Below are 13,488 nucleotides of genomic sequence, written 5' to 3' on the forward strand. Positions count from 1 at the left end.
ATTCCGTCTCCCTCACCTCCCTCTCTTACTCCGCTCACCTCAACTTTCTATCACTCTCACTTCTCCCCTTTCTGTCTCCAAAGCACCACCATCATCACCCGCTGCCCCCCGCCCCCCAACCATGACAGACTGACACTGAATCTCGGCCCGTGTTCACACCAGGATAGCACCCCGTCCGACGTCACAATGTGCGATGGTGACAGAGACACAATTGTCGACAAGGCAACCAGCCTTGGTGTTCTGTCTGGACATCGGAACTCACTGACATTCGGAGTCGGATGAAGCAGACACGGAGGGAGAGAGAACCAAGGGGAAGAGGGAGACTGGTGGAGGGAGAGTGAACGGGACAGACTGAGGAGAGTTGGGAGGGAAGTGTCCGAGGCGAGAAACAGAGGGGAGAGAGACGGCGGAAACAACCAGTGAGCGGAGAGAATGGCGGGAAGTGAAATGGACGTGGGTGAGAAATACATGGGGAGCGAGTGAGGGGGCAGAGAGTGGCGTTGGAGGGAATGACAGAGGAGAGAGATTGGAGGGAATATGGGATGGAAGAAAGATGGGGAGTTAAACTGAGATAGAAACCAGGGATTGAGACGGTGGAGATAAGCGAAGTAAAGAGACGGGCGATTTGATACCTCTGTTGATCAGTGGGAGAGAAGCGGACAGGAATCGAAAAGGGCTGCTCATTTTAAATTGAGATGTATGGAAATTATTGTAATTCTAAATCTTCCTTGTAATTTCTTTTAGGATCAGTGACGTGTTTATCTATCTACCTAGCTGAGTTGAGTGTACGTTTTTCTTAAGATTCGCTGCCCCGAGGGCGTGAGGGCGGGTGTCTGGGTACATTTGAGGTGGAGATAGAGGGGGAATGGGCACAGAAGCATAGATCAGTCACGGCCGTGTTGAATAAACATATTACCACAAGACTTCCTCCTCATCTCCCTTCTGAATTGATTTCCCTGTAGTTTGGGGGTGTGCCCCCGGTCCTGGGCTCTGCCTTAAGGGAAACATCCTGTCCACATCCTCCCTATCTCGGCGTTTCAGTATTCAGGAACTCCCCCTCTAAGCTCCAGCGGGAACAGGCACAAAAACACCAAATACCATGAGCTGTGGCCTTGTTAATCAGCCTCAGGTGCAGCACCTTGTTTGTTAAAGACCATCTGAAAATCCAAACAAACAACATTCACCGCTGTTCTTATTTCACCACAGAATTCCAACAGACTGATCTGGGAATATTTCTCCCGAGGAAAACCATGCCGACTTTGGCTGTACTTTATCATCCGCTCCAAGTACCCTGAAACCTCATCGTTAATGGACTCCAACATCTTCCCAACTACTGAGGTCAGACTAACTGTCCTGTAATTTCATTTCTTATGCCTCCCTCCCCTCTTAAAGAATGGAGTGGCACTTGCAACTTTCTAGTCCGCCATAACCATTCCCAAATCTAGTGATTCTTCAAATATCATGGCTCATTCTTTAAGAGAAAAATGAGGGGGAGCTCCTTCGCTCAGAGCGGGTGATATTGTGGAATGGGCTGCAAGAGCAAGTGGCCGGTTGGATTTCAACATTTAAGAGAAGTTTGGATGGGTTCATGGATGAGAAGGGTATGGGGGATATGGTCACGGTGGAAGTTGCTGGAATTCGGCAGATTGATGGGTTGGCACAGATTAGACTGGCCGTATGGCATTATTCTGTGCTGTACTGCTCTATGACCCGAATGTCTGCACAAACTCTTCAGCTAATTGTTTCTAAACCCTTGAATGTACACCATCTGTCCGGGAGACTTGCCTGCCTTCTGTCATAATGGGGGAACCGGGGCGGACCCAAATACAGGTCACAAACACGTTTTGTAGTAGGGTTAACAAAATTGACTCCATTACTCGTTAGAGGAAGAGCAAAACGGAAGCGGGAATAAGCGTACTGGACATGTCACAACGGGGGCATTCGGAACGGACATAAATGGAAGACACAGACACTGAAGTACAAGGAACAGGACTCAATTAGATTAGGGACGTGACAGGATACAGGCAAGAAGCAGGGACAAGAATGCAGACTTGGGTTTAAGAAAGTGGGACCAGGACTAGAAACCATGGACTAGGAGACAAGGCTTCGATTCCGAGCACAAGACTGGACAAAGACCCAGAACCTGGGTCTTGCCTTGGGCTCGGACTCCAGAACCAGGCAAGGACATGACATAGCTTCAGAGCAAGACGAGGCTGGGGTCTACAGGCCTGAGCTGGGAGACAGGCTGGGGTCCTGGGCCTTGAGCTTGGCTGCAGGCTGGGGTCCTGGACCTTAAGCTTGGCTGCAGGCTGGGGTCCTGGGCCTTGAGCTTGGCTGCAGGCTGGGGTCCTGGGCCTTGAGCTTGGCTGCAGGCTGGGGCCCTGGGCCTTGAGCTTGGCTGCAGGCTGGGGTCCTGGGCCTTGAGCTTGGCTGCAGGCTGGCGTCCTGGGTCCTGAGCTTGGATGCAGGCTGGGGTCCTGGACCTTGAGCTTGGCTGCAGGCTGGGGTCCTGGGCCTTGAGCTTGGCTGCAGGCTGGAGTCCTGGGTCTTGAGCTTGGCTGCAGGCTGGGGTCCTGGGCCCTGAGCTTGGCTGTAGGTTGGGGTCCTGGGCCTTGAGCTTGGCTGCAGGCTGGGGCCCTGGGTCCTGAGCTTGGCTGCAGGCTGGGGTCCTGGGCCCTGAGCTTGGCTGCAGGCTGGGGTCCTGGGCCCTGAGCTTGGCTGCAGGCTGGGGTCCTGGGCCCTGAGCTTGGCTGCAGGCTGGGGTCCTGGGCCCTGAGCTTGGCTGCAGGCTGGGGTCCTGGGCCCTGAGCTTGGCTGCAGGCTGGGGTCCTGGGCCCTGAGCTTGGCTGCAGGCTGGGGTCCTGGGCCCTGAGCTTGGCTGCAGGCTGGGGTCCTGGGCCCTGAGCTTGGCTGCAGGCTGGGGTCCTGGGCCCTGAGCTTGGCTGCAGGCTGGGGTCCTGGGCCCTGAGCTTGGCTGCAGGCTGGGGTCCTGGGCCCTGAGCTTGGCTGCAGGTTGGGGTCCTGGGCCCTGAGCTTTGATGCAGGCTGGGGTCTTAGGTCTTCGAGGCTTGTTTTCTTGGAGCTTGGCTTGGGATCTTCGAGGCTTGTGTTCTTGGAGCTTGGGTTGTGATCTTCGAGGCCTGGATTCTTGGACCTTCTCCTGGGCAGGACATGGAACTCCTGGGCAGGACACGGAACTTCACCCCACGGAGGTAAGGACAGGAAGGGGCCGACCCAACCGCAGCGTAACGGCAAATGGCCTGCTTACCCAATGGAGACAAGGTACAGGAAGGGACAGAACCAACCACAGGGTAACGGCAAATGGCCTGCTTACCCAATGGAGACAAGGTACAGGAAGGGACAGAACCAACCACAGGGTAACGGCAATTACGGCCTGGCTTACTCAACAGAGGCAAGGACAGGAAAAGAGCTCAATCTGGGGTGGCTCTGAGTCTCGTGGCAGTCAGCAACCTTGGCTGGCTACAGAAACAGCCAATCCATACCACGATGACTGCTCTGACGAGTGGCAACAAGGCTCAATGAAGCGTTGGTCCTCCAACCAGGCCTAGAGATCACGGATGGTTTCACTAGCCTTCCATCAGCAGGTTGCTCCAAAGGGGACTAACGAGACAAACCAGCAGCTCATACTCAACCCCAAGGCTACTTATATTCCAAGCTGAAAGATGGGAATCAGGTGCCCATGATTAACTCAACCAAACAAGGGACAGCTGGAAGACCCAGAGTCCTGAGTCCACAGACCGGACCGTGAACCGGAATGCGGACTTCACGGACCGGACCATGACAACACAAGGACTCAGGCCCTGGACTAGGCTGGGACTCAGGATCTGGGCTAGGACTTGGTGGCTTCCTCACCACCGACTCAACCTACAAATTATCCTTTAAGGAATCCTGCACAAGTGCCGCCAAGTTTAGACTATTTGGAAAATAGTGTATTCGGTATTTCTTTCCCGAATGTGCATGGCTATACACTTCGGGACACGGTATTCCATCTGCTTCATTTACGCCCTTTCCTCTAAACGCCGAAGTCCTCTATAGCCTCTCTGATTCCTCAAAACTACCTGGCCCTTCAGCTCTCTTGATATGATCGGCAAACTTTGCAATACAGTTATTAATTCTGTCATCCAAGTCCTGTGGAACATTGCTAGTCACCGGCAGCCAACCAGAAAACATCCCCGTTATTACTATCCTTTGCATCTGCCAATCAGCCACTGTTTTATCCATGCAATAATCTTTCCCATGTCAAGTGACCGGTAACAATGAATATAGAATTGAGTCAGGTTTTATAAAAACAAACAAACATTTATTAATCTCTGCTCAAAAGTAGCGAAATGTATTTAAACGACTAACTTAATCGGAAGTTAACTGATCTACGGCAACTCTGAAACAGTTCTTAAAAGGGTAAATGCGAAAACAGTTCTTAAAGTGGTAAATTCGAACCCAGTTCTTAGAATGGTAAATTCAAAAGTCCGAGAGATTTATACAGTCAGTTAGGAGAGACTTTCCGAAAGTAAAGAATTCCTCGAGGACGTGACATTACTGCTGATCCCAGCCGGAACCTGCCTTGTCCGCAGGATTCACGGCGACGGAAATAAAATGGTTTAAAGGAACTGACCTTTTCCTCTGGAGAATAGTTACTGCACAATTCTTCCTGCTTTAGCAGAGGATATGTCAGATGCAGGTCACTATTTCTTGAACAAAGATTCAATAAATGTCGATCCTCTCCAATATAGCCGAACGACATCAGCTTTACTTAACTCTGTGAGTTCCTGTATTTTAGTAAGGTCTTCACTCTCCAATACTACTAACAATAGAAAATAGAACTCCACTTTAGAGGGAAACTAAACGAATATGCAGCATAACAGAGTATCTGACGAATTAAATAACAAACTAAACTTAAAACTCAACTGGAAAAACTAACTACATCGCACCAGAGGTCTCTCTTTATATACCTGGTGAGAACATGTCATCAGGTGACCTCACATCGGTGGGAAAATTACATCATGTGACCTCCACAAGACGATTACATCATGCTCATCACATTATTAATTACATCATAGAACCATAGAAACTACAGCACAGAAACAGGCCTTTTGGCCCTTCTTGGCTGTGCCGAACCATTTTCTGCCTAGTCCCACTGACCTGCACACGGACCATATCCCTCCATACACCTCCCATCCATGTATCTGCCCAATTTATTCTTAAATGTTAAAAAAGAACCCGCATTTACCACCTCATCTGGCAGCTCATTCCATACTCCCACCACTCTCTGTGTGAAGAATCCCCCCCTAATGTTCCCTTTAAACTTTTCCCCCCTCACCCTAAACCCATGTCCTCTGTTTTTTTTTTCTCCCCTTGCCTCAGTGGAAAAAGCCTGCTTGCATTCACTCTATCTATACCCATCATAATTTTATATACCTTTATCAAATCTCCCCTCATTCTTCTACGCTCCAGGGAATAAAGTCCTAACCTATTCAACCTTTCTCTGTAACTGAGTTTCTCAAGTCCTGACAACATGCTTGTAGACCTTCTCTGCACTCTTTCAACCTTATTTATATCCTTCCTGTAATTTGGTGACCAAAACTGAACACAATACTTCAGATTCGGCATCACCAATGCCTTATACAACCTCATCATAACATTCCAGCTCTTATACTCAATACTTTGGTTAATAAAGGCCAATGTACCAAAAGCTCTCTTTACGACCCTATCTACTTGTGACACCACTTTTAGGGAATTTTGTATCTGTATTCCCAGATCCCTCTGTTCTACTGCACTCCTCAGTGCCTTACCATTAACCCTGTATGTTCTACCTTGGTTTGTCCTTCCAACATGCAATACCTCACACTTGTCTGTATTAAACTCCATCTGCCATTTTTCAGCCCATTTTTCCATCTGGTCCAAGTCCCTCTGCAGGCTCCGAAAACCTTCCTCACTGTCTACTACACCTCCAATCTTTGTATCATTGTATCATCATGGTCATAAGACAGTCACAAGATACCCATGAGGTATGCAACACCTGTAATATCATGGGCTCATAACTTGTTAACCAGCCTCATGTGTGGCACCTTGTGAAACACCCTGTGAAACTGCAGGTTCACATGATCAACCGATTCTCCTTTGTCTATCTTGCTATTACCACTTCAATAAATTCAAACAATTTCAACACACTGTTCAGGCAAGATTTTCCCTTGAGGCAAACATGCTGAAGGCCGATTTTATTATGTGCCTCAAAGTGCCCTGAGAACACATCCCGAACAACTGACACTAATATCTACCCAACCAATGAGGTCAGACTAACTGTCCTAAAACTTCTGTTCTTCTATTTCTCTCCCTTCTTGAATAGCAGAGTGATATTTCCAAATTTGGAGTCTTCCGCAACCATATCAGACTTCATTGATTCTTGAAACATCATTACTAATAGCTCCACAATCTCTTCGGCTGCCTCTTGCAAAAATCTGGGATGTACACCATCTGGTCCAGGTATCTATTTACCTTCAGACCTTTTCTGTTTCCCAGGAACCTTCTCTCGAGTAATGGCAACTTCACACACTTCTGACCACGGACATCTGGACTTCCACCTTTCCGTTGGTTGCTTCCACAATGAAGACTGATATGAAGTACTAATTCAGTTCACCCGCCATCTCCTTGTCCCCAATTACTACTCACCCCACCCTCACCAGGCATCGATTCCCCTGGTTCGATACCCACTCTTGCCTCTCTTTTACACTTTATGTATCTGAAGAAACATTTGGTATCATGTTTAATGTAATAAGCTAGCTTCATATTCCATCCTTCATTTCTTAATTACTTTTTTAGTTGCCTCTTGTTGGTATAGAAAAGTTTCCCAATCATCTAACTTCCCACCAGTTTTTGCTCTGTTATCTGCCCTCCCTTTGGCTTTTACGTTGGCTTTGCCTTCTCATCAGCCGTGGTTGTATGATGTTGTCTTTAGAATAGTTCTTCCTTTTCGGAACGTATATATCCTGTGTCTTCAGAATTGCTTCCCGTAATTACAGCCATTGATGCTTTGTCGTCATCCCTGCCAGTGTTTTTCTCCCTATCAAATTTGGCCAGTTCCTCTCTCATGCCTCTGTAATTGTCCTTATTCCACAGTTGTACTGATACATCTCACCTTAGCTTCTCCCTCACAAATTTCAGGATGAATTCTGTTATATTATGATCGCTTTCCCCTCAGGGTTCTTTTACCTTAGGTGATCTCATTCCGTTTATTGCACAACACCAAATCCAGAAATGCTGATCCCCAGCTGGGCACAACCAGGAGGTCGTTGCCCAGCTGTGTGCCTCAGTTATCTGTTCACACCCTTACTCTTCGTGATTTTTAGAAGTAACCTGGATGAGGAATTGAAGGGGTGGGTTAGTAAGTTTGCTGATGACACAGAGGTTGGGGGTGTTGTGGAGAGTGTGGAGGCCTGTCAGAGGTTACAGTGGGACATTGATAGGATCCAAAACTGGGCTGAGAGGTGGCAGATGGAGTTCAACCCAGACAAGTGTGAAATGGTTCATTTTGGTAGGTCAAATATGATGACAGAATGTAGTATCAATGGTAAGACTCTTGGCATTGTGGAGGATCAGAGGGATCTTGGGGTCCAAGTCAATAGGACGCTCAAAGCAGCTGCACAGGTGGACTCTGTGGTTAAGAAGGCATACGGTGTATTGGCCTTCATCAATCGTGGAATTGAATTTCAGAGCCGAGAGGTAATGTTGCAGCTATATTGGACCTTGGTCAAAACCCACTTGGAGTACTGTGCTCAGTTCTGGTCACCTCACTACAGGAAGGATGTGGAAACAAAAGAAAGGGTGCAGAGGAGATTTACAGGGATGTCACCTGGATTGGGGAGCATGCCTTATGAAAACAGGTTGACTGAACTCAGTCTTTTCTCCTCAGAGCGAAGGAAGATGAGAGGTGACCTGATAGAGGTGTAAAAGATGATGAGAGCCATTGATTGTGTGGATAGTCATGGGCTTTTCCCCAGGCCTGAAATGGCTGCCACAAGAGGGCACAGGGAGTAGGTATAAAGCTTGGGAGTCGGTACAGAGGAGACGTTGGGGGTAAGATTTGTACGCAGAGAGTGGTGAGTGCATGAAATGGGCTGCCGGCAACAGTGGGGGAGGCGGACACTATAGGGTATTTTAAGAGACTTTTGGATTGGTACATGGAGCTTAGAAACAGTTATGGGTAACCCTAGTAATTTCTAAGGTAGGGGCATGTTTGGCACAACTTTGTAGGCTGAAGGGCCTGTATGGTGCTGTACGTTATTCTATGTAAACACTTCAGAAGCAGGGAAAATGACCCATAATGTGGAAATGAGCCATGAATAAGGAGGTTAACTACCAATGTCATTCTTCCTCAGCCCAGAGATTTGAGTGGTGAAGAACATCTCAGACAGAACTGCAGTCAACTTGACTTCTTCAGTCTGCAGAAAATTCAAGGGGAACCTCTTCACCCACAGAGTGGAGACTTTTGGAACCCATCATCACAGGGAGAGCGAGAGGGGAACAACAGGGGAGGACTGAAAAGGACTGTCATGGAACAGAATCACTGGCAGGGTCCAGCCGGCCTGAGTTGACTCTTTACTGTACACAGGGTGTGTTATAAATTCACTAAGTACCAGAGACAGAGTTTACAATAGAACTGATTTATTGTCTCAGATCCAGAATATTAAACTCCAGTCCCATTAAAGGTGAATGTGTAGCAGAAGTAACTCCTCCCATGCCCAGTGACCAGGGTTTCAGGTTTCAGGTTTATTATCACCGGCATTTTAAGTGAAATTTGTTGATTTAGCAGCAGCAGTTCAATGCAATACATATTTTGGCATAGATAATAATATAATACATAAATTAGAACATAGTAAATAAACAAGTAAATCAATTATGCATAATGAATACATTATTAAAATGTGTAAAAACACAAATGCTGCATATTAAAAAAGTGTCCAAAGCTTTCAAAGTCCATTCAGGAATCGGATGGCAGAAGGGAAGAAGCTGTTCCTGAATCACTGAGTGTGTGCCCTCAGGCTTCTGTATCTCCCACCTGATGGCAACAGTGAGAAAAGGGCATGCCCTGGGTGCTGATGGTGCAGAACTGGGTGTGGTGACCAGCAGCAATAATTGCAGAGTTCAGCACCAACAGTCACTCTCGAAATTGCATTCAGCAACGGTGATGGACAAATATCCGGTATGCAGCTTATTGAAACTTCCTCCCCAGTGTGAACCCTGTAGTGTGTCACAAGTTTAGTTTACTGAGCAAATCCCTTCCAACATTCACAGCAGTGTATGGCCTTTCCCCAGTGAGAACTCAATGATGCACATTTGGTGGAGATGGCTGAGAGAATCTCTTCCCAATATCTGAGCAGGTGAACGTCCTCGACCCGGTGTGAACTCGCTGGTGTCTCTGTAGGCTGGATGACCGAGAGAATCTCTTCCCACAGACTGAGCAGGTGAACGGCCTCTCCCCAGTGTGAACTCGCTGGTGTCTCAGTAGGTGAAATGATGAAGTGAATCCCTTCCCACAGTCTAGTAGGTGAATGGCCTCTCCCCAGTGTGAACTGACTGGTGTCTCTGTAGGCTGGATGACTCAGTAAATCCCTTCCCACAGTCTGAGCAGGTGAATGGCTTCTCCCCAGTGTGAACTCGCTGATGACTCTGTACGTGGGATGACCGAGTGAATCCCTTCCCACAGTCTGAGCAGGTGAATGGCCTCTCTCCAGTGTGAACTCTCTGATGTACCTTCAGTTCATATGACGGAGTGAATCCCTTCCCACAGTCCGAGCAGGTGAACGGCCTCTCTCCAGTGTGAACTCGCTGGTGTCTCTGTAGGTGGGATGACTGAGTGAATCCCTCCCCACAGTCTGAGCATGTGAACGGCCTCTCCCCAGTGTGAACTCGCTGATGTACCTTCAGTTGAGATGACTGAGTGAATCCCTTCCCACAGTCTGAGCAGGTGAACAGCCTCTCTCCAGTGTGAACTCTCTGATGTACCTTCAGTTCATATGAGCAAGTGAATCCCTTCCCACAGTCTGAGCAGGTGAACGGCTTCTCTCCAGTGTGAACTCGCTGATGACTCTGTAGGTGGGATGACCGAGTGAATCTCTTCCCACAGTCTGAGCAGGTGAACGGCTTCTCCCCAGTGTGAACTCGCTGATGACTCTGTAGCTGGGATGATCGAGTGAATCCCTTCCCACAGTTTGAGCGGGTGAACGGCCTCTCTCCAGTGTGAACTCGCTGATGTACCTTCAGATTAGATGAGCAAAAGAATCCCTTCCCACATTCTAAGCAGGTGAACGGCCACTCCCCTGTGTGAACTGACTTGTGTACCAGTAGTTTGGATGACCGAGTGAATCCCTTCCCACAGTCTGAGCAGGTGAATGGCCTCTCTCCGGTGTGAAATCTCTGATGTACCTTCAGTTCATATGAGCAAGTGAATCCCTTCCCACAGTCTGAGCAGGTGAACGGCTTCTCTCCAGTGTGAACTCGCTGATGACTCTGTAGGTGGGATGACCGAGTGAATCTCTTCCCACAGTCTGAGCAGGTGAACGGCTTCTCCCCAGTGTGAACTCGCTGATGACTCTGTAGCTGGGATGATCGAGTGAATCCCTTCCCACAGTTTGAGCGGGTGAACGGCCTCTCTCCAGTGTGAACTCGCTGATGTACCTTCAGATTAGATGAGCAAAAGAATCCCTTCCCACATTCTAAGCAGGTGAACGGCCACTCCCCTGTGTGAACTGACTTGTGTACCAGTAGTTTGGATGACCGAGTGAATCCCTTCCCACAGTCTGAGCAGGTGAATGGCCTCTCTCCGGTGTGAAATCTCTGATGTACCTTCAGTTCAGATAACCAAGTGTATCCTTTCCCGCAGTCTGAGCAGGTGAATGGCCTCTCTCCAGTGTGAACTCTCTGATGCCCTTTCAGTTTAGATGAGTACGTGAATCCCTTCCCGCAGTCTGAGCAGGTGAACGGCCGCTCCTCGGTGTGAACTGACTGGTGAGCCATCAGGTCAGATGACCGAGTGAATCTTTCCCCACAAATTCAGCAGATGACCAGCCTCTGCCCAGTGTGAACTGACTGGTGTGTCCACAGGTGGGAAGACCGACTGAATCCCTTCTCACACACAGAACAGGTGAATGGCCTTGTCCCAGTGTGAACTTGCTGATATTCCGTCAGTTGAGATGAGGGACTGAATCCATTCCCAGTGTCTGAGCAGATGAATGGGATCTCTCCTGTGTGAAGTGACGGGTGTGCCAGTCGGTCAGATGAGTGAGTGAATCCCTCCCCACAGTCTGAGTAGGAAGGATGATCGAGTGAATCTCTTACTCCAGTTCTTAAATATCTGGACAGAGACAGAAAAACTGGCGTGTTGTGTTCGAGATTCCTGTAGATAGATTCCTTGTCGTTTTTAACCTGTAAAAACATTTACAAAATCCATCAGTGGGTGAAGGACAACATTTCACACCAGATCACTTTAGTCACCAAGGTGTGATCTGACATCACACTGTCACAGTGAGGGTCAACGCAAGTTGGAGAAATCATCTTCTAACTTCTGTCCCTATCTAACTGTGATACTACATTCAGTGAAATATAGACCTGTATTCCCAGATCCCCTTTCTTCTGCAACACTCCTCAGTGCCCTACCAGTCACTGAGTACAGCCTATGTCCTATCAAAAAGCAACACCCCACACTTGCCTGCAGTAAATTCCATTTTTTGGTTTCACAACCCATTTTTGCAGCAGGTCTAGATTGCACTACAAGCCATGATAGTCTTCCTCGCTGTCCACTACACCACCAATCTTGGTGCCATCCACAAATTTGCTGATCCAGTGAACCACACTATCATCCAGATTACTGATATAAATGACAAACAACAACAGACCCAACACTGATCCCTGCGGCACACCACAAGTCACAGGGTTCCAGTCAGAGAGGCAACCATCTGCTACCACACTCTGGCATCTCTCAAAGCCAGTGTCTCATCCAATTTACTATCTCATCTTGAATGCTGAGTGACTGAACCTTCTTGACCAACCTTCCATATGAGACTCTGTCAAGTGCCTTGCTAAAGTCCATGTAGACAACATCCACTGCCTTGCCTTCATCCACTTTCCTGATAACTTCCTTGAGAGACTCTATAAGATTGGTTAGACATGACCTACCGTGTGCAACGCCATGCTGTCTATCCTTAATCAGTCCACATCTATCCAAATACTTATATATCTGGTTCCTGCACATACATTCCAATAACTTTCCCAGTACTGATGTCAAGCGCACCAACATACAATTTCTTAGTTTACTTTCAGAGCCTGCCTTGAACAGCGGAACAACATTGGCTGTCCTCCAATCCTCCAGTCCCTCACCTGTCACTAAGGATGATTTATAAATCTGTGCTTGGGCCCCGACAATTTCTTCACTTGTCTTCCACAGGGTCCCAGGGAACAACTTGTCAGGCCCTGGGGATTTATCCATGGTAATTTGCCTTAAGACAGGAAACACCTCCACCTCTGTAATCTGTACAGGGTCCATGAAGTTGATGCTGCTTTGCCTCACTTCTATAGACTGTGTTCATCTCCGGTGCAAATACGGATGCAAACAAAATCTCCCCCATCTATGTTGTCTCCTCATATGGATTACCATTCTGATCTTCCAGAGGATTATTTTTTTCCCTTGCAGCGTTTTTGCTCTTAACAGGTCTGCAGAATCCCTGAAGAGTCTCCTAAACCTTGTCTGCTGGGGCAACCTCATGCCTTCTTTTATTTCTTTCATAAGTGTTCACTTGAATTTCCTGTACTTCATAGGAAGGAAGGAAGGAACGTCGACTCAGACCATGACAGGCCTGCGTCAGGCATTTTCATGCCTTACAAGACGCAGGTTGGAAGTCTGTGTGGGGCGCCACTCCTCGCACAGACACTAGAGCAATGTGTGGTTAAGTGCCTTGCTCAAAGACACAAACACGCTGCCACAGCTGAGGCTCGAACTTCATAAGTATCCCATTTGTTCCTATTTTCCTGTACCTGGTATGCAACTCCTTTTTATTGATCGGGGAGATGAAAGCCAAAGGGGTGATAGAGCTGCATGTCGAGAGGTGGGGGTAGGGGGGGATGTTTAAACTAAAGTTGCAGGGTGAATGGGAGCCTGAATAACAGAACAGATAGTGGAGGGGTTGTGGGGACAGATGTTGTTCTGTCCTCAGACAAAGTCAGGAATGAAAAAGTTGAGCATGGTGCAGTGAATATGCTCAATCCTGTATATTTCAATACAGGGAGCAGCGTAGGAAAGGCAGATGTGTTCAGGGCATGGAACAAACCCTGGAATTATGACACTAGGATCTGGCAACTGTGGACTGGGACAGGCTGCTTTATGACAAAGGTGTGCTTGGTAAATGGGAGGCCTTCAAGGTGAAGTTTTGAAAGTACAAAGCGGGTATGTGCTTGTCAGAATAAAAGGTAAAGATAGAA

General features: G+C 47.9%; 1 protein-coding gene across 1 annotated transcript; it reads right to left on the reverse strand.

The window, feature by feature from the left end:
* Window positions 1-8,616: 8,616 nt before the first annotated feature.
* LOC140208023 (uncharacterized) lies at window positions 8,617-10,845 on the reverse strand (the record flags this gene model as incomplete). Its single annotated transcript, XM_072276553.1, has 2 exons — window positions 8,617-10,272; window positions 10,357-10,845. Coding segments are annotated over 2 exons (1,206 nt in total), but the record flags the coding sequence as incomplete, so codon positions are not given.
* Window positions 10,846-13,488: the final 2,643 nt, after the last annotated feature.

This window comes from Mobula birostris, chromosome 13, assembly GCF_030028105.1.
Source record: "Mobula birostris isolate sMobBir1 chromosome 13, sMobBir1.hap1, whole genome shotgun sequence".
NCBI lineage: Eukaryota > Metazoa > Chordata > Chondrichthyes > Myliobatiformes > Myliobatidae > Mobula > Mobula birostris.